Consider the following 20,603-nt stretch of genomic DNA (forward strand, 5'->3'; position numbering starts at 1 on the left):
CACCAAAATGGACTGTGAGAACGAAGCAATTTCACGAGGTATCGTCGATGATATCAATAGATCCGAAGTAAGGCAGATTATCACTCAGATCCTCGAAAATATGTGTCATAAATTCCCATTAGTGATCTGGGGCCGTAGGCGAGCGGGTTGGTTTTCAAACCGGGGATACTTTCTTTGTTGGAGTTTGTGCGGTGGCTCCACCTGTAACGGGGAGTTCACGGAAGATGTACGGGTGAAAGCTCAAGGGTTCCGGATGGAGACAATTTTGGAGTTCAGTTTAATAGCTTCAGAGACTATTAGCTAACAAATGGCCAATGGTTTTGCCTTGTATCATCTTGATCAAGCGCGTAAGAGAAATAAGTCTGTTTGCCCACTTGAGAATCCATAAATATTCAGCTGTGCCGCACGATAGCCAGTGTCAGCCGTGGGTGAGTCCCATGAGGCTGGGCCTAATCTATGCACGACGACAGAAAGAACATGTCTTAGTTGACCCTGGACATGGTCGAGACCAAAATGTGATTAATTGTCGGCCATGTACATACATGAGTGGAGGGCGAGCCCAATAGTCCAAGGTCTACTCTGTACGATGGCCACAGATCGGCTTTTCAGAGCTGCTGATCTTATGAGTGACTCTTGAATTTCAACGAGAGAGAGAGACCTAGAAGTCCAACCTGGCGAGAAACAAAACATTTTATCTACCGAGAGTTATTGGCGAAACCCCCTTTGTGCGCGGATTTCTTACACCGATTTTTCGGCCCAGTGCAAGAAGCTAGAGTTAGCGAAAATCAAAGACATAGTCTTATAACGATGGGGTTAGTTCTGAGTCCCATGGCATGGCTCAGGATGCGGAATTGGACGAACTCCCCGAAGCTGTCCGAATACGCCTCTACAGGGAAGGGTTCGGGTGGTTGTGTGACTATTGCCCACGTTCCGTGGCGTCCTACAGAGTACCAAGTTTTGATTTCCCTTTCTGAACGAATGAAGTACGTCGTTTGATGTGCGACTCCAAATTAAGAGGCATGTGCAAGTGGGGGGTATTGAGGCTCTTTATCCGCCATACCTTGCCGCATGAGAAATCATCACCGATTGAAACGAATTGACCCACGTTGGCTGGCAATCCTAGACTCTGGCAGAATAATCACTCATAGGGATGGTAGAGGACACTTGGTAAATATTGGAGACGAAGACGCTACCCATGAAATAAGAGATATCCACATCCGCCCGATAGACAGGGGGCGGGGAGTTGGAATTTAAACCACACAACTCAACACAGTGAGTGAGTGGTCTTGGTGATTTATAAATTCTTGTCAAACTGGGAGCTGCATCCTTCGAATTGGTCGCATGATATCTTTAATCTGCAAAGCAAATCACATCCCTCTGAGCATAGCACAAAAAATCAGCGGCTTTTGCTCACCCGGCCCGTTGCTTACGGCGCCTGTTCGAATGACCGGTTGTGGTAAAAACAGCACAACACAGGGTCTTGCTGTAACTCTAGTGGTCATTAACGTGGGGCGGGTGGGTGTCATGGTTTGACGCGAGGGACTTGGAAGTCAATGACGGTTCAAGTTCCGGCTGATATTTTGAATTATTCAGCAAAATGCCGACCCATATGCAGGTCATCCTGATCCGAGTCGGGAGCTTGGTAAGCAGAATTTTCTGGTCTTGTTGTACATCACAAACCTCTATTGAGTTACGAAAGAGGGAATACAGCGAGACATGGGAACAGACCAGTAAATTAAAATGAATACGAACAAAGAATATCAATAAACATAACCACAGGATCATATTGACATTACCATTGCGACATTCACGGCTATTTGCTCTCCTCCCCATTCGCGGAGATGCCCCCATGTTCTAGGCCACCGTCGTCGAAAAGGTTGGGTCTCGTTACAACTAAGCCTTCCCAGGGAGGGACCTTCTCATCCAGTGACTGTGCTCAGTTCACTACCCACTAACCCACCGCCCACGGACTCCCCAAACATCAACCCACTCCACTAAACCCATCTGCGTAGTGGCTTCGGCGTCAATCGGCCTTGCAAAGTTGCACCCACTTTCAGAAAACCAACTTGACTTGCCTTGACCCCAGCGCACTTCTTTCTTTCCTCCACTTCCTTCCCCAAACCTCCAGAATCGACCTCGGAATAGACTCATTGTCCATATCTACTCTGGGATACGACCACGAACGCTCGAATTTTCTACCGAATACGCGGCTATCGACCTGTGACTGGTTTTTATTATTGAGTCATCTCCAGCCGTTGGCAAATTTGTCTGCACAGACCCCGCCCATAGTCGACGTTGAAACATCAAACGACCATCGATTGACTAAAGACACCAAGAAGGAGCAGTTATTGCTTTGGAAATCAATTGAAGGAGGAATCATTGGTCTCGTTTTAATACGTCAAAATGTCAAACTTCAACGGCCGCCGCGGCCCCAACGTGTCGCAGTATCTCCGTGACCTCAACGCCGTCAACCGTCAGGAGAATGCTCACGATGAGCCTTTCCACATGGAGGAGGACCTCGCCCTCTTCACCAACACTCAATTCTTTGATTTTGAGACTGGCCAGAACACCGACTACCAGGCCCATCCTGTCAAGGTCGACATGGAGGCTTCCCAAAGCACTTCTCCTTCGGATGGAATGACCCCGGCTCCCTCTGTCGTGGGTGATATCGCTGCTGGCAACTTTGATTTCATGCAGGGTGAGTTCTTGACTTTTCTGTGTTATGACACTTTCCACCTCAAAATGATGTCGAACTTTGGATCGAGAAGACGTCGCATTTGAGTGAGAGGGATCTGCATCAAAACAGAGAATCAGTGCCATTGCGTTTTACCGCAGAAGACAGAGGTTTTCTCGATCCTTCCTTCTTCTGGGCTATTACGAGTGGCCGAAACTTGACATTGAAGCAGCACTACTATCGCCTGTACTGCTCTCTTCACTCCACCATACCATACGCATGGCCACAGTCCAAGTGGATAGCCAGGACCCTTACGTGAAGCCCTTAAATGGGCAATGAAGAGCGTCTTACCGCTATACCAGCATTCAACTCTATTTACCCCACCCTTCTTTGGGACCTTTGTCCCAAGCTGTGTGCCTGCATAGCGCCCTTCGATCATTGGGACGAGTTGTCCCTCTATGCAGGTCTGCGTGAGTGCGGCAGAGGCCTAGGGTCTTAAGCTGGACACTAGTGGCCATATGGATGATGGTGACTATGGCGCAATATCTCGTGATTTGCCGATACTAATCACGACATCACCATCCCTGCACCTCACTACCACTTCCCAAGTTGGGATAGTCTCTTCCCCGGACCTCAAGTGTCTCTGCAAGACAATGACTACTCGTCAACTCCACAAGCCTACTATCTCTTCCTCTACTTCAGTCATGATACTTGACTCTTCTCGACATCAACTGACCATACCATGGCAGGCGACTTCAGCTTCCCCGACTTCGCAGGTCCTTATCCATCAACCCCCATGACCGCCTTTGCCGATGGCGCTCAGAACTTTGCTCCTCTGCAGCCTAGTGCACCTACCAACTACCAGTCTGTGACACAGCAGCAGCAAGCTCCCCAATTTGCTCAGCCAACTGCTCCTCAGCCATCCCTCGAGAAGCGCAACTCTGAGAGTTCCGGCAGTTCCGGACGCGGATCCCTAAACTTCGAAGAAGCCTCTCGCCATGCTGCTGAAGAGGACAAGCGAAGACGCAACACTGCCGCCAGCGCTCGCTTCCGCATCAAGAAGAAGCAGCGTGAGCAAGCCCTCGAGAAGTCTGCCAAGGAGATGTCCGAAAAGGTGTCTGTCCTGGAGAGCAAGGTGTCACAGCTTGAGACCGAGAACAAGTGGCTTAAGAACCTCTTGGTTGATAAGAACGAGGGCAACGATGAGATCATTGCTCTATGGAAGGAGTTCGCCGCATCCAAGAACACCAACAAGCCCGAGTCAAAAGCCAAGTCCTCCGTCAAGGATGAGACAAGGTGATCCAACGAATCTAAGAAAGTGAAGCAAAATCTTGGGACGACCTTTAATGAAGAAGGCCGACGGCGTTTCTTCTGGCTCGGTTTGCATCTAGTGGGGGCTACGTGGCGTTATTTCTGATCTTTTCAACAATATCTGGGGGTATAAGGAGCATGATGATGATACATTGGGTATGGCTATCAAGGCTGCCCGGCACGGCACATACACAACATTAAAAATTCACGGGGTATAGCGAGGGAGTGAGAGATGGGTATAAATATACGGTTGCTTGAAGCAATTGATAGAGACCAGTCCCTGGGTTCGGACGATACGACAGACTGGGTGGAGGTTTTTGTTTTACTTGTCATGATATCAACGGGTATACGATAAATCGTTTCCGTAACTAGTTTCTTATTCCACGTTCAACACTCTTTGGTCCGAAGAAACCACGCTTTTTTGAAAAGCTAGTGTTTATTGAGTTAATAATAGAACTCTTCTCACATCCAAACCTGCTACTCGCTTTCATTCATGTCGTGGCCATATATATGTACGCCTTTCGCTTTCTCATCTCATTTGCCAAAATTGCCATTGTGAACATTTATCTCACTCTCATTTCTGCTCCTCCTCTGCTGCCTTTTTCGCTTTAAGAACATCCATCCGCTCCTTGTTCCTCTTTCCCAACAACCTCAAGGTCTGCGCCTTTTCATGCTCCGTCATGCCCGCCCAGTTTCCAATCCTGCCCATGGTCCCATCTCTGTTGACCACGAGGGGCCCCATGGAGTCGAGTGCGACAGACTCTCCAACACGTAGCTCCGTCACGCCATCCCCCCTGCTGTTAGAGGCGGCGGTGTCTGAGCCTGGGGCTGGTAGTGGGAGGGGGTTCTTGTTGCCATTGGTCTCTGCCTGCGCAGGCTTCTGCTGATCGTCCTTGGACATTGTGCTAGAAAAGCGAAAGGCTGATGGTGTGTGGCGGCGGTAGTTGTTGAGACGTGTGATGGCAAAGCGCGGGAACCGCTTGAGCATAATGTGGTTTGGCTTGTGTTGTATGGCTTCACTCGGTGAATTGAGTGAATGTGTGTTTTGTAGATACCAGCTGGGGTATTAAAGCTCTCACTGGGAGTTGTCTCAATTTTGATAGATGATCAAAATGAGTATTGAATTGTTTATGAGGTTCAATTATATTGAGAAAGTGAGAGGTTGTAAGTGTTTATACAGTGGAGCGCTGGATGGGATTTGTTAAGAGCATGATAGAAAAAAATGGAAGCTGATGGTGCAGTTGTGAGGCTAGCCACTAAGAATGGATCCCTGCGTGTTCTATCTAGAACTAGCCGCGAACTCACTAACCGCGTAACAAAGAAACCAGAATATTGACTGCATCAACTGATGATTCTAAAATGTTCCAAGTCATGAGGTACTTACTGATCTATTTATTGTCTCAGTACGTTGCCAACTTGTGTGGAATCGGCGAGAGAATAACTAGCTCTCATGCCTAATTCCAGCCTCCGAAATATTTAAAACATGGCCCAGCTACACAGGCCTTGGGGTTGGAAACATAATACTACTCGCCTAAGAGATAAAATATTATTTTAAGCTGTGATTTTATCGCATGTTATTTTTGCTCTTAGGTTATTTATTTGCTTATCCTAAACCATAGACCTTAAGTTTTCTGCCATCCCGCAGGTGCTTGCCTGCCTACTAAGCCAGATTCAAATTCCACGATGCATTTACTATTGTGCTCTATCCCGCTGAGCTTCTCTCTCTCACTTACCATCACCCCCATCACAGGTCATACGAGGTGGTGACCCAGATACACGGATCGTGCATACAGATTTTGTCTGGTATGTCAGCTTCAATTTTTTGATCGACCGCCACTAAATTTTCCCCTTACCTTGGGCTGGCGAAGCCCATACTCCTGAGGAACTTGCAGAGAACATCGCGTTGTCACACCCGCTTGCGATCGAGAGCCCCGCAGTGGCTGTGGCTCTCGCCTCCCATCTTTAAGGTCTTGGTATTGCTGCTTCCACTCCTCTCCTGGCCGAGTCTTCGCGGGGGAGGCATGCTGGCCGGCCTGAGAATCTTAGCCCTACTCACATCATGCTTGTTGCTCGTCATATCGCCGAGCAAGAGCCTGTTTCCTTTGTTTCGATCCACTACGTCGGTCAAAGACTAGTTGGCCGGGATGAAGATTACTTAGGAAAGGATGATGATGCCGACTTGATTTGGTTCCGGACCAACATGTCCAAGTTGTGCAGGAGGCTCTGTGCCTGGAGTCGACAATTTTTAACAGCTTGGTTCCATCTTCCCAGGGAGAAAAGGAAGATGACTCGGCAGTTCCGATCGCTCCTTTCCAAGATAGTACTGATGATATACTAGATCACATTCTCTCGCACACAAAAAGTACTAAAGAAGGAAGACCTCAAGCCCAATGACCTCTTAGACCTCCCTGGGGTCCCGTTTAACCTACAACACCGATTGGTATACCTCGACGTAGCGACTCGACTGTCGCAGGACCAGATTAGGATTGGGCCATCCAAGCTGAGCAAGAGGGCAAAGCGAGTCAAGATACTTGCAAAACATACGGACCCATCGTCATCTACAGATATCAGAGAATACATCGGCTCATCTATATCAAAGAAAGGAGGCCGGGACCGTATTGCCCAACATGAGGCAGCAGCAATGGACTCCATTTCTCAGGGGGCCCATTACTCATTTATCAAGCAAGACGATGTGATCCCGAATTTTCGTGTAATAGGGATCTGGGACAACCCCTGGCTGGCTGGCGGAAACCCACAAGACACGCTAAGGTCAATTCCTGTGTTATGTGAGGGCCCCATGATCACATATCTCAACATGTACAGTGGCAACCCAGAGTCAAGGAATGTACCACACCCGTATCGACCAAGTTGCCTCTTTTTAACTTGATCGCATGCTCAGAGAAGGTCTGGAATTACCACAGCTGGGACAGTCTGGGCTAAACCGGGCCTGACCACTGGTCCAGGGTTGTCCTGGATCAATGATCCAGGCATGTCAATGTGCCAACGAATGCTGCGGTAAGTCGACAAAAGGTGCTGTGACTAGTGCACTGAAATCTAGATTTCTTGTACCTCTACACCGTGAAGATCCTCTGGGCCCTCGGTATTGCAAGCCTTGTGTCGGCTACTACGAGAAAAAAGGCAATCTTCCCACGCGACAAGGGATCCCTCACGGGAGACTGCATGAGACTCGTCATTCAGCACTAAACAAGAAATGGCTTGCTGACGGAAACCCTCGCAAGTGCTACAATTGCGAGGTACCTATTTCCAATAATGCATTCCTATATGGCTATGCCAGTGGGTAGCACAAAAACTGGCCTCCTGAGTCTTAGGGTACAAAAATAAGTGGCCTAAAAATTACAGTCCAAGGAGCATAAACTGACCTACTAATTTCGTCTCTTATGCTTTAAGCAGTCAATTTTTCTGATACCTTGAGGCTATTTTGAAGGGATCTACTGTTTCCGCTGTGATGAGTACTGACGTTCCAACTTTAAGGAGTGGAACGGGAATACTGCACAATGATAAGGAGGAATGAACCGAATACTCTGTGTATCAGTTGCAGTGCAGGTCACATCACGACAAATGTGACTCTGAAATCATTTGCTATGATTGCAATCTAGCACGCTGTTGTAACAATCCTCGAAGGAAGATGGGCACTATTCAGACCAACTGGCATGGTCAATTCTTGACCATTAGCAGCGGAAAGGATGCAGTTGTCGCGATCGAGATCTTATCCGTTGCAGGGCCTGCTACAATTTCTATAGCAGGCACAATAATCCCACGGCCGGAACTCAAGAGATGCGGGAATCCAAATTGCAATATGGATAGCACTAACTACATGGGCCAGTGGAACTTCTTCCCAGACCACCGGTATGAGTAACCGTATCGTTGTTGCCACGCTCGTGAGAAAGAACGGATGGACAGAGGATCGCATTCCGCCACCCCCGAAGCCTGATTTCAAAACTTGCGGAAACCCAAATTGCCATCACGATAGTAGTAAATACGATGATAGGTGGTACTATATCAAGGGCGATACGGGAGATGAGTAGTATGCGCTTTGCAGTCCCTGTTCTGATTACTACAAATATCACAATGGCCAAGAGCGCGTACCACCAAAGATCCAAAGCCAGACTTCCGTACCTGCAGAAACCCGAACTGCAACAATGACCGCAGCAACTACATAGACTGTTGGTTGTATGTCCCGTAACACAAGGGCGACGAGGACTATGTCTGTTGTTAACCTTGCTATGATTATCTGAGGAACCACGACGATGAAGAAAGGATTCCTGGTCCTCCTAAACTAACAACTTGAAGCTGCAAGAACCCTTATTGGGAAGCAGACAGCACTAACTACGAACGCCGCTGGAGCTTCCTCCCAGGCCATCGAGGCAACGAAGATTACTTGCATTGTGATTCTTGTACAAGGTACTGGAAGGCTCGCGCAGGTAGGTCGCATCATAAGTGCTGATTTAGTGGTTCATGAAAGTGTTGGGCCAGCTTTAGTGAGTTTAGAGTATGTAGTCTAAGAGCGTGCTAATATTTCCGTCAGGTTTGAAGTGCCTATTCTCTTTGTGACACGCCTGATAGGCATCTCTAAAAGGTTATCGTGGTTGTTAATGGTAGATACACGATCGCGCGAGAAGTGTTAAACAAGAATCATCTAGACCCGTTGATCTATAAAGAGGTATTTACTTTAATTTTAGGTTGTGATCCTCTCACTCGACTTATTGGTCATACATCTTCAACGCATGACGGTCGTGATACTACATAAGAGACGTCCTCACACAACTCCAACAGTTCTGTGCTTACAACCTTCGCCAGCTTTCAGTTATCGTTTAGTTGAGCTTGCGGTGTCTATGTTGTGTTAGCCCTGTATCCTAGAGAAATCCGCAGAATTCGCCAACACTTACTTCTGAACAACGCGCTCAATGGCGTCCATTCCCATCTTGAGGACATCCATGCGAGGACCGTATGAAAGTCTCACAAAGTGATGGCAAGGGGAGTCGAAAAGATCACGGCGACGCGAAGGGTTGAGATCAAAGAAGATACCAGGCACCACAATTACCTTCTCCTCCAGACAGGCCTGGAAGAAGTTGAGACCGTCGGCGATGGTTTCGGGGAGACCCTCGAGGTTGAGCCAGCTGCATGCTGATTAGCGGGGGTCTATGGAGTCCTTGCCACGGGGTATTACTTACAGATAGAAGGTCGAGTCGGGCACATACTTGATGATGAAACCCATCTCGCGAAGACGTCGAACGACGTAATCACGCTTGTCCTGTGGAATTGTTAGCAATGTTAATCCTTATAGGTCACGACTTTCCAAGACGTACCCGGAAGTGAGACTGAAGGTGAATCATCTCGTTCTGAACAAGGCTTGGCTCGAGCATAGGAATAGCGGCTTCCTGGAAAGGATGAGAAGCTCCACCGTCGAGGTAAGAACCACATGAGCCAATGCTATCACCGTGTTAGTTGTGCTTGTCCATGCAAAGGTCAAAATATTGAAACTCGGTTTAGGGCGAAATTTCAAAGAATTGGGTCACAACTCACGCATTAATGTACTCTAAATGAACATTGTTAGCTTCTTTTCCATTGTCTTGCTTGTTTTGTGGTGGATTTGTGCTTACCCTTGGGTCCCAAGATCCAGGCGATTCTCCATCCTGGCAAACGGAAGCGCTTGGTGAGACCATCGATAATCAGAACATCATCTTCGTCCACGTCATCAACGTTCTCGGCTGCTGAGATAGTGGTGCCATCGCAGTTAGAAGTGTAGTTATACCCAGAGTAGAACTCGTCTGAGATGAAGGTTGCCCTCTCTCGGCAGAGGTCCTGGATTTCGGCCAACTCGGGATTTTGGATAACCCGACCAGTGGGATTACGAGGGTTTGAGGTGAGGATAACGGAAGTACCGCGAGCAATTTCCTCGGCAATCTTGTCAGGATGAATGTGGTAGCCGTCCTCCTCAGATAGAGGCACGGGAATAGCGGCGAACTGGGGAATTTATCAGCACCCAACCATTATCAGATATAGCGGGTTTCGCTCGTTTAAAAACTCACGTTCTTGAAGAGACTCAGCATTTCGTTGTAAGCCGTGTAGTCTGGCAAGAAGAAGGACAGGTATGAGTTACCCAGGACGGCAGCGATACGGATCAGACCGGCACGACCACCAGGGACAATAGCAACGTTCTCCCAAGTATACTGGCTGTCCTTTCCCTTTCGGTGGGCCTCATTGTAGAGCTTGGCAACAGCCTCTCTCAGGGGCTTGATACCAGCTGTAGGGCCGTACTCACGGCCAGCCATGGAGATGTTGATGGTCTCGGGTCGGGGGAAGCAGCCCTCGATATCGTCCTCTACCTCGGGGGCACCCTGGCCAAGGTTGGCCCATGAATCGGGGTTCTCAAGGTAGCCATACTCGGAGGCTCGCTCTGTACACCAGATAACACCAGTGGATGATCGGCTAGCATCGAGACCAGCATGGGGCATGTGGCCTTCATGAGCGCTTCGGAACTGACGATGAACCTTGGATTGGAATTCTGCATTGGTCTGATTAGTATTCTGCTATTGAAATTATGATTATGAAGCTGTGTTGCGATCTTGGGTTTGACAATGACGTTGTGGGGAACTGCAGCCAAGCTCCTTAAGCAGCTCCAGGTAAGGCGGGTTTGGAGGGGTAACTAAGGTCAGGGGACTGTACATAGGGTGGACATGGAGGGGCAACCATGAACGACAGGGATCGAAGAGGGGAAAAGCCAGCCCAGAAAAGCAATGCACAGCAATGCAACGCCCCATTGGTGTCGGTAGTCAAAAGGCGGGACGGTGAGGGGAGGTGAGAAAACGGTGAGGAAAGTAGGAAGGTAGATGAGGGTTTTGGTGTGGGAGTGACAGAACGCGAAGTTCATGAAGCTGGTGTACAGTCTTTGCAGAGAGCTGAGATGCAGCTCAAAGCGAGGTCTCAGAGTTCCAAGACACACCAAAGCCGTCATGAGACAGCGTCAGGGAAAGGAGAGACATAAACACGTACCGTTGGTCGAAGGCTCGGTGGTACTGAAACGGCGGGCAAGCATCTTGGGCTTGGGTTCGCCAGTATGGCGGTTGATAGAGAACTTGCGCCCACTAAACGACATGATGGGCGGTAGTAGGATGGCGCTTCGATATAGGATAGAAGTATCTGCGCAGAGGTTTAAGGAGTATTTGGTTTTATGGCCTCAAACCAAATGATGATGATGATGAGTAGGAGTAGAGTAGGAGTTCTTCGCTGGTTGCAAGGTCCCCGCTAGATTTTGGGGGTACGTTCTTAGTCAATGGAGCTCTAGCTTAGTGAGGTCCAGTCATGCAAGTCAAATCGAAGTAGTAGTCGCGACAGTGCGAGATGGAACGAGAAAAGGAATCGGTGAGGTAAAGAAGAAAGAAGGGACGAGAGAAAAAATCAAGGTGGATGAATTTACGGGGTGATTGCATATATTATAAGTGCAAAGCTACCTACGACATGATGGATCAAATCGGTCACCAAAAGCATTAGGGTGGGACCAGGTTTGCTCAGGCTGGAACTTCCGGGGACTGTACTACCAGAATGCCTTGTAGGTATGTATGTGTATCACCAACAAGGAGAAGAAACGGTAGAAACGAAAGCCATTCAGCATCGAGCATGGTCTGTGAGTTAGCATTGACCTGACCTGAGAGGTAAAGGAGGAATGCGATTGGATTGAGCTGACTATCTCCTGGAAGGATGTGTGCATCATGCATTGGACATTGACGGAAAACGGCATCTTTTTTTGGAGCAACCATTTGACAAGAATAATGATCGTCTTGCGTAATGAGGCGAGTAGCTCTGAATCGCCTCAAAAGCCTCCATCAACAGCTCCAGCTCACACCGAATGTTACAGACACCAACATTCCCGCTATGACAATGCAATGCTAATCCTGGGGTAAAAAAGAAATGGCCCCCTTTTCCCTTGGCCAAATGCTGATACGACTTGTCAGATTTGTTTTGGAGTCGAGACGCTTCTCTTACAAATACCAGATACAGTTACAGTACATCTTCAGGCGTACCAGCTTCGTCCAATCATTCATCTGCCCTAAATGTTTTTTTTTTTTGCTCTCTGTATCAGAGTTTCTGAATCTGACAAGGCACCCTGAATTCATCTTTGACTTTACAGTAACAACTTTACAATCTGCTGTATTCCTTGAATCAAATATTATAATATTACAACTTCAAACTCGCTCATTTTACCCAATAATAATATCAACCCCATCGGACTGACTTGTCCCGAACAGGACCCGCATTGTAGAATCGCATAATGACGATCTTCAAGATATCGTTACCTAAAACCTCTAACCCTGCCAAGTTCGTTTCTCCCCTTACCCACAACGCCTCCAACCATTCAACCCATCCGGTCCGATCTTTACCTAGACTCGCCGTCAAATATCAAGTACGTTATCACACTCGTAGCCATCAAACTATTGATACCGTTCACCGATTGAAATGTCGCGCATCTCTAGAAAAGGAAGCTCGGTGTGAACCCGAAACTGAAATACCCTAGAATCTCGCTAGAACACCCTGAAAAGAACTGTCTTGACATGATATCGGTCAGGGAACATGTCCGGTTGGTCCCGATCTCAAGGGTCTTTGGTTGAAGAGGCTGGCGAATCATGAGACATACACGTTACTTGGACTCTGTGTGGGACGTTTTGTATACGGCGAGGCTTGAGAATGGACTCCTATGCTTAACTCGACTAGGGTAACATCAACTCAAATAGTTTCACGTTGTCTCATTCGCAACCCAAAAACGCGTGACAGTTGGTATGAAGAAAGATGTTCAAGATAACGTGAATTTTCATTTTAGACACGATTCTTATATACTAGCTAATCATTTCGTAATTAAGTGACCAGTCCAAACGCTCCCAATTTTGATTCTTCAAACAGATACAAGCAAATTTCCCACTTTAACGCCACAACGACAAAAACATATGTCCAAATTCTCGACTAGCCCCTCATGGACTTTCCAATCTCGCTCTGCCAGTCCTCAGCTCGTTCAAAACCGTTGGAGTGTGTCTGGTAGTCAAACAGAGCCTTGGCAACGTCCTCCTTGGAAGTAAGGACAAAGGGACCGTACTGGATAACAGGTTGATCCAAGGGAGTACCAGCAATGATAGCTACTCGAGCGGATTTGGTAGCACCGGCGTCAACCTCAAAGTGAACAACATCACCTTGAGGCTCAAAAACAATGTTGTGGTACTGCTCAACAACGCGCTTCTGGTCATCGTTGCCAACAATAACCTGTCCCTCAAGAGTATAGGCAAAGGCATTCCAGTTAGGGGGTAGAGGCTGGGTGACCTTGCCACCGGGCTGGATCTCAATGTCGAGGAACCAGACGGGTGTATAGGCGAGATCCTTGACTGAATCGATACCGTGGCTCTGACCAGAGATGACCTTTACGGTGACCTTGTCGTCGTCAACCTTGGCAATGGGGATCTCTGTGCCCTTAAGATCGCGGTAACGAGGTTCACAGGTCTTGAGCTCCTTGGGGAGATCGACCCAGAGTTGAAGACCGATGTTGGCACTGCCGTCGGCATTTTGCTGGGGCATCTCTGCATGCACGATACCTGGAGAAAATGTTAGTAAATCTGAAATTTGATACGAGATTGAGAAAAGTGAAAGTACATACCTTTTCCAGCAGTCATGAATTGGAGATCTCCAGCGGAGAGGGTGCCTCGGTTACCAGCAAAATCCTCATGGTCCATACCACCCTCAAGAAGGTAAGTGATGGTCTCTTGACCACGATGAGGGTGATCAGGGAATCCAGCGCCAGGCTTGACAGAAAAGTGATCAAGCATCAGGAAAGGAGAAAAGTTGCGCAGCTGAGGAGTACCGATTGATCGACGAACGCGAGCACCAGCACCCTCTGATTGCTCAACAGCAAGGAAGACCTTGCGAATAGCTCGATGAACAGACATTTCGGTAGCGTAAAGGTGATGAGTGTCCTTTTGTTGGTCGGTAATCTTGTCGCTGTAGATATAAGATAGAGGCGTAAAAGTCTTTAACACTTCAAACGTAAAAGTCGCTGTGCCTTTAAAACGAGTTTGAAATAAGGCAATGGCAGCTAAAGCGATGAATGCTGAGATGAGTATGCTTCGGAAAAGTGTCATGACAAGAGAGGATGGATGGGGAGGGGGATTTATATACTAGGATGATCCAAGAGTTGGATGAGGAAATGATTTAACAAGCAAGGACAAATCAGTAGAAATAGATGGAATATTAAGTTAAGCCATTGGGTCAGATCTGGAGGATTGTGGAGGTATTGGCGATGTTTAGTAAATGTTACATCAGCAGCTAGATTGAGGTTTTACCCGCTTATAGCCACTATAAGTTGAGGGATTGAGATGGTTTGTTAACGCTGACCAAGTGTCTAACAAGTGGGGGTAATTACTAAAGGCTTATCATGATACGCCATCTGCTGAGTGAGTATCCGTATTTCCGATTAGCCTCAATAACCTCCTTCTAGAAGACCCAGCAGATGATAGTATATTTGGTCTTGAAGTTTTTAGATATGAATAACAGCCAGAGTCATTGATTGGAATTTGACTTGGCAGTGTAATCTCTCACGTTGTTGTGGCCAACTATACTGATACCTCGAGGAAGAATATTCCGCTTTCATGGAAGAGAGGAATATTACAACTAACGCAGTTAATGCAGGTCAAACTATAAGAGGTCGAGACACCTTGAAGCTCTTGGTGTATAAGAAACTCCGGAAGATGAGGCTCTGCTCCTCTCACCGCCAGGTACGTTGTAAGGCTGGGATGGTCCATAGATTATCATCCTACCTGCGGTTGCCTTTTTGATGGGTTCAAATACTTGCACTTTATGTCAGCTTGTGACTTGTGTCTCGCAGTTGCGCAATTTATTGAAATAGATGCACTATTTCTTTAAACAGTTACAATTATCAATGGAAGCTCAATCTGTAAACACAAAAAGGATGTGGCTGTCCCTACTATACTCAATACACTTGATAGCAATGCCTAGATGGAAGGACACAAGGCCATCACAAGGTTGATTGATAAGGCTACTGTGCCATTTACACGAGGTAGTGGGTGCACGCATATATGCAAGCTGCGGCGATGGCTGACAGAAAAACACTCAATGACAAGATGGTGCTGCTTGGCCTTGTGATTTCTGTCTACTAGACTACATGGGCGTCATGTTAGGTATGGTTTGAGGGTGTACCACTATTGGTATCAATCGTCTGCCTGAAACCAACAGACTCAGAAAAAGCAAAGAAACCAAAAGGATCAAACAAGATAATGTATGGGGAACCAGCAAGAGAGGTCCCAAGGGAATGGTAGCGACTGCAAAGTGGCAACGTATAGAGTTTGCCATTGGTCTGGATGTCACATGAATTCTCATTCCAATGGAGGCTGTGCTGGCGGCGATGACAGGGGCTGAGCCCGTGGTGGCACTAATGCATGCCATTTAACTGCTGTCAAACAAGACCTAACTAAGAAAGCCTTGTAGGACGCCTAAAACGACTGTCAGGCGAACCACGCCGCCTGTGGAGTAACTAGGTAGGTAGTAACTGCGCCGAACAACACCATTAGTGAGAAACGCAAACATCTTCGCCAGCGTTATTTGGCCACAAGAAGCGAGTAGCGAAACTTCTGCGATATGCCTTGTATGCCTAGCAGTTTTAGATAGATATATAGAGACCATCAACAATGTTGAACATCACTAGAAATCATCATCCAACCTATCAATAAACAAGTTCATTTCACAAAGTAATAACAAACACCAGCAACACAAAGCCTTTACACAATCAACCGGGCCGACTTTACTAGAATTTGTCACTGCCACAAGCCAAACAAAGAGAGTTTAATCAGCTACACTTACTCCTTTCCAACTCAACTTTCCAACAAAACTCACATAGAATAAAAGAGACCACTTCTCTTCCAATGCCGCACGCAACCTCCTACTCACCCAGGATGTTCAACCGCATCAAAGACAAATTCTCCACAAAGAAGTCATCAGCAGACATGAAGAGCGAAATCAACATGGGCAACTCAAACACAACCCCCAGGCACGGTCACACCAATCCATTCCTCGATACTCGTAAGTCACACTCCTCAGCGTCTTCCTTGACCTCACGACTAATACCTCTTATAGCTGACGAGGCACCTCCTGCTTATGAACCAACTATTAAGTCTTCTAACCTCGATATTCCTCGTCGAGTTGCTTCTCCGGCACCCAGCCTCTCCAGCGTAACAAGTGCAGAGGATAAATATGCTTTCCTTTCAACCTTTGATACCATCTTTATCATTGACGACTCCGGCTCCATGGCTGGTCGATCATGGAGAGAAGTCCGCGAAGCACTCAGCTCAATCGCACCAATCTGCACATCGCACGACCCCGACGGTATCGACGTTTACTTCCTGAACCACCGGTCATCCGCCGTTGGATCTGGCACGCAAGCCCCTGGAGGATACTACAACATCCGCGACGCCAGGCAAGTCGAGCACCTCTTCAAATCTGTCCGACCATGCGGTTCTACACCCACCGGAGCTCGTCTGCACAGTATTCTCAAGCCTTATGTCTCGCACATCGCTCGTCGCGCTGAAAACATCGACTCGACCAAGCCGGTCAACATCATCATGATCACCGACGGATGTCCTACTGATGACCCAGAAAGCATCATCGTACACCACGCCAGGAAGCTCGACCAGATCGAGGCACCTCCTCACCAGGTTGGAATCCAGTTTTTCCAGGTCGGAAACGAGCTTGGCGCTACAAAGGCTCTCCGCGAGCTGGACGACGACCTTGCCGGGCAGGGTATTCGTGATATGGTTGATACAGCCACATGGAACTCTACTAATTTGAACAACAACCAGTCGTTATCTGCAGAGGGTATTCTCAAGGTTGTTCTTGGTGCGGTGGTGCGACGTCTCGATCGTCGGGCTACTCGTGGCTCTCCTCAAGGCCGCGGTTACTAAGATTTCTATTTGTAGCGACACGGCTCTTTAGCATACGAACCGTGACTTCTTTCTCTTTTTGTATTACTACGGGGTGGTATGTTGTTTTTACTTGATACCAGGGGAGTTTCTGGAACTTAGAAGTTTAGACTAGATGGTGATCCAGGTCAACAGTACTGGAAACATACTCTCACGAGATTCAAATCACAGGCTTCACTGCCTTTTTAGTGTACCAAAAAAAAAATCAATTATTATTACATGTAATGACTCATCTTGACGTCTCTCTTGGATATCTTCGCCTCTCTCTCCTGCTGAAGGCAGTCTGTATCCCAGGACGTTTCCCACGACTTGTCGTAAACCCCCATAGTAGTAGTGTTCCCCGAAGACCGACTTCTTCCTCAAGCGCCAAGAACACCCTTGTACTGTTTTTCCTAGTTTCCCCAGAACGGAAAAGAAAAAGAAAACGCAAAGAAACAAACCCATATGCGGGGGATAGATCACCGTTCAATCTCCAGAAGGGAAATGTGATTGCATATGGTGTATCCTTTTCCATGAATGAAAACCCAATCGCCGTTGTGCATGCAGAAAATTCGGCATGTATAAAGAAAGCAAATACCCGTAGTATCAAGTAACAAAACGCCTAATCGCCTGATTGATCTGGGCGGCTATATCTGAGATGTGTTGACCGGAGGAGATGGTCCTTCTCTGGGTGTCAATGTGTTGTCGCACCATGAAGTCGTGGTCAAAATTAGAATGACATAATGGCACATGTTGATTTGGTACCATACTCGTCATATTCTCGCTGCCTTTTTGAAGAACTAGATTTGGTCTCTCTTCATACGTTATCCCAATGAATTAACGGTAGCGAGGACAACTGTTGCGATGTATTTATCGCATGCAGACAACATCAGCTACACAGACTGAGTGCGCAGAGATGTTTGAGCCAGTGTCGTTACGGCAAGTCACAACAGGGGTGGTGACAAGAGCGACACGCCAATGCTCAGCCTGTAGATCCTGGGGATCAAAGTCGGGCCAGATTGGTAGCATGCACTGGGAAGAGTAGCGGCTTCCAATCTCGGGAAAGCGGAAGTCAAAGGTCAGTCGGCTGCTGAGGATGCGGCTTGACAAAGCCCAGGCGGCTGAAGCGACACTCTCCAGTTCCTTGTAGATAGTCTCGGGGTCGGCCTCAGGGTTGAGGAGAGGCTCGATCATGTTGAGTATCACATCCGAGATCTCCTGGCAGCGGACCTTGCTGAACTCCTGGTACGAATCCAGTTTGAGGATGGAATCAATGATGCTTGCCTGGCGGTCGAGGAATTGCTGGCGGCGAACAGCTGGCTGACCTGCAAGTTTGTTAGCTCCCAGACCGTTGATATAAACAACACCAGCGTACCTTGAGTTCGTTCAAGATCCTTCTCAACCTCAATAAGGCCGTGGGTAGCATCAGACTCTGCACCCATCCAGGCACGAGGGACCCAAACGCGGTTGACAACATAGTCGATAGCGACACGAGTGACCAAGCAGGATTTCGCACTCGTTTCCTTGAGGTGGTAGTCAAGGTAGGAAACAGCCTCTTGCTCAGAAAGAGGATGGTAGGTTGCCAAGAGGACAGGCCACAGACGAGTGGCGGAAAGATCCATAGGGTTGACAAAGGTAGCCTGGTTAGCATGACGGGCAACAAAAGAGCGAATGGATGTATAGAGCTCAGTGAATTGGTCGTGCCAAGCGTTAATAGTCATATCAGTGATATGGATAGGAGGCCCAGGGAAAGGAGGCCGAGTAGTCAGCGCACCAGGCGGGCCGTCGTAGTCAGGGACAGGGACAGGGTCACGGAATCGACTGTACTTGTTACGCCCGCCCGAGGGAGTAGGGGGATAGTATTGTCGCGGCTGGCTATATCCTCCATTGCCGGGAGATGTGACATTCTTGTCAGTATGCCCGTAGGAGCGAGGGAAAAACTCGGGAGCATTCGGACGATAAGCGCCGTTGACAAAGTTGCGACGGGGAGCGTTGCGTCCATACATGGACTGAGGACCAGTACCGCCTGAAGAAGGGGTTCCAAATCGAGACTGAGGCTGCGAAGGGGTAGGAGGTCTCCACTGGCTGAGCCGACGCTCGTTCGGCGCAGTTGATGCCGGACGAGAAGGACCAGGCACAATGTGTGATCCAAAGCGTGCAGCAGACGGAGGACGCTGGGAATGGACAGCGACTTCGTTGGGACCAGAGGGCTTACTATCACGCGAGTTGATCTCCTCGTCACTGCCAAAGCGGCGCGACGCAAGGCTCTTCTGGTCTTTGTCAGAGCAAGACTCGGTGATGGTATCAACAGCACGAGCCACCGAGCCAGGGCTCGGGTTCTTCATGAGCCAAAGGGATCGACGAGAATTGACCTGTTCCTCGAGGTGCTGGATTGTTTCCCCGAGTTGCTAGAAAAGTTAGCCATTTAATTCTAGAGCAATTTGAAACCAGTTGCTTACATTGATCAAGATGTCGCGACCGGGAGACGACTTGGCATCTTCAGAACTGGCATCGTTACCATTCCCTTTGAGAGACTTGATTTCGCGGGAGAGTTTTTGGAGTTCTTCCATGACCTTGGCGACCTCGGCTTCGGCCTCTTGTCGCTTGCTCTTCTCATTTGCGAGCTCGGCACGAATGGTGCTCAGTGTATGAGCCTGGTCATCGGTCTCTGCCTTGGCAAGGTTGGCTTCGATACTCATGCGCGCGATCGCCTTGTCAGTGTCCTCCTGATCAAGAGTCAAATTCATGAGCGCGTCGACGAGCTGGCTCGTCTCGGTGCTGACAATCTGCCCGACTTCCTGGAGTTGAGCGATGATCTCACTGGACTCCTTGGAAGAGACGCCAGGCATGCGGCGCAGAGATGTTTGAATTTTGACAAGAATCTCCTGAGATTGGCGAGACTTTTCAAAAGCAGGCTACGGGAAAAGGAATCAGTCAGTGTTTTAGTCCGGAATGGGCGCAGCAGCGCCTTAACGGAAGACAAAAAGGAGGCGCGCGGAGTAGACAACGCCCGCAGAATTGATGACTTACGTGGTTGTTGGTCATCTGCTTGATTCTCTCAGATCGAGCAGCTCCCGCGAGGGGAGTCGAGAAGTTGATGCTCAGCATGGTGCTGGATGGCTTGGTGTCGCGACTTTCACTGCTGGAAGACCACCTCGATTGGAATTGACTTTGCGAGAAATAGCTACCGGTAGAAGATGCGATACTCTCGTGTATCATCATATATAGAGTAAAGCCTCGTGATGATAATGGAAAATCGTAGTTTAGGGAGAGGTGAGAGTAGTAGGAAGAATTAGGGCAGACCGCAGGAGAGGTGCGTAGGTGTTGCGAGAAGAGCAAAACAAACACTAAAAACAACCCCGAGACAAAACTTTTGGTATAACTCTTGCTCTGGGTTTGGGTCGACTCGGGTCGAATATCTATTGGCTGCCCAAACGCACGAAAAATGGTAAAAAAGAAAAGAAGAGATGCTCCTAAACGCTCCAGGTGAAAGATATCGAAATGCGTTTACGTAGCAACCACAAATGAGTGAAGAATGACTTGAGAGGTAGTTGAGAAGATCAGGAGACAAGGTATAAAAGTGAAACATATTCTCCTACTCCATTTGCGAGGTAGAAACTGCTGACGGGGACCATTCGGCCAGCTGCCTG

General features: G+C 48.2%; 6 protein-coding genes across 6 annotated transcripts; 2 read left to right on the plus strand and 4 right to left on the minus strand.

The window, feature by feature from the left end:
- Window positions 1-2,403: 2,403 nt before the first annotated feature.
- On the plus strand, window positions 2,404-3,974 carry FSST1_011203 (bZIP transcription factor; the record flags this gene model as incomplete). The annotated part of the gene is made up of 2 exons (XM_083234311.1): window positions 2,404-2,698; window positions 3,424-3,974. 2 exons carry the CDS (start codon window positions 2,404-2,406, stop codon window positions 3,972-3,974), a joined length of 846 nt encoding a protein of 281 aa, XP_083080899.1.
- Window positions 3,975-4,559: 585 nt separating this feature from the next.
- On the minus strand, window positions 4,560-4,973 carry FSST1_011204 (uncharacterized protein; the record flags this gene model as incomplete). The annotated part of the gene is made up of 1 exon (XM_083234312.1): window positions 4,560-4,973. The coding sequence occupies one exon, from the start codon at window positions 4,971-4,973 to the stop codon at window positions 4,560-4,562; it is 414 nt and encodes a 137-aa protein (XP_083080900.1).
- Window positions 4,974-8,817: 3,844 nt separating this feature from the next.
- Window positions 8,818-11,102, minus strand: FSST1_011205 (pyridoxal phosphate-dependent transferase; the record flags this gene model as incomplete). Its single annotated transcript, XM_083234313.1, has 8 exons — window positions 8,818-8,836; window positions 8,893-9,123; window positions 9,178-9,257; window positions 9,313-9,436; window positions 9,530-9,542; window positions 9,607-9,970; window positions 10,036-10,511; window positions 11,000-11,102. The coding sequence occupies 8 exons, from the start codon at window positions 11,100-11,102 to the stop codon at window positions 8,818-8,820; spliced, it is 1,410 nt and encodes a 469-aa protein (XP_083080901.1).
- A 1,859-nt stretch (window positions 11,103-12,961) lies between these two features.
- On the minus strand, window positions 12,962-14,124 carry FSST1_011206 (RmlC-like cupin domain-containing protein; the record flags this gene model as incomplete). Its single annotated transcript, XM_083234314.1, has 2 exons — window positions 12,962-13,581; window positions 13,644-14,124. The coding sequence occupies 2 exons, from the start codon at window positions 14,122-14,124 to the stop codon at window positions 12,962-12,964; spliced, it is 1,101 nt and encodes a 366-aa protein (XP_083080902.1).
- Window positions 14,125-15,921: 1,797 nt separating this feature from the next.
- Window positions 15,922-16,956, plus strand: FSST1_011207 (uncharacterized protein; the record flags this gene model as incomplete). The annotated part of the gene is made up of 2 exons (XM_083234315.1): window positions 15,922-16,078; window positions 16,133-16,956. 2 exons carry the CDS (start codon window positions 15,922-15,924, stop codon window positions 16,954-16,956), a joined length of 981 nt encoding a protein of 326 aa, XP_083080903.1.
- An 867-nt stretch (window positions 16,957-17,823) lies between these two features.
- On the minus strand, window positions 17,824-20,061 carry FSST1_011208 (uncharacterized protein; the record flags this gene model as incomplete). Its single annotated transcript, XM_083234316.1, has 4 exons — window positions 17,824-18,278; window positions 18,329-19,361; window positions 19,413-19,868; window positions 19,984-20,061. 4 exons carry the CDS (start codon window positions 20,059-20,061, stop codon window positions 17,824-17,826), a joined length of 2,022 nt encoding a protein of 673 aa, XP_083080904.1.
- Between the last annotated feature and the right edge of the window lie 542 nt (window positions 20,062-20,603).

Source organism: Fusarium sambucinum, chromosome III (assembly GCF_050947815.1).
Source record: "Fusarium sambucinum isolate potato_lamoka chromosome III, whole genome shotgun sequence".
In the NCBI taxonomy this organism is placed as follows: Eukaryota; Fungi; Ascomycota; class Sordariomycetes; order Hypocreales; family Nectriaceae; genus Fusarium; species Fusarium sambucinum.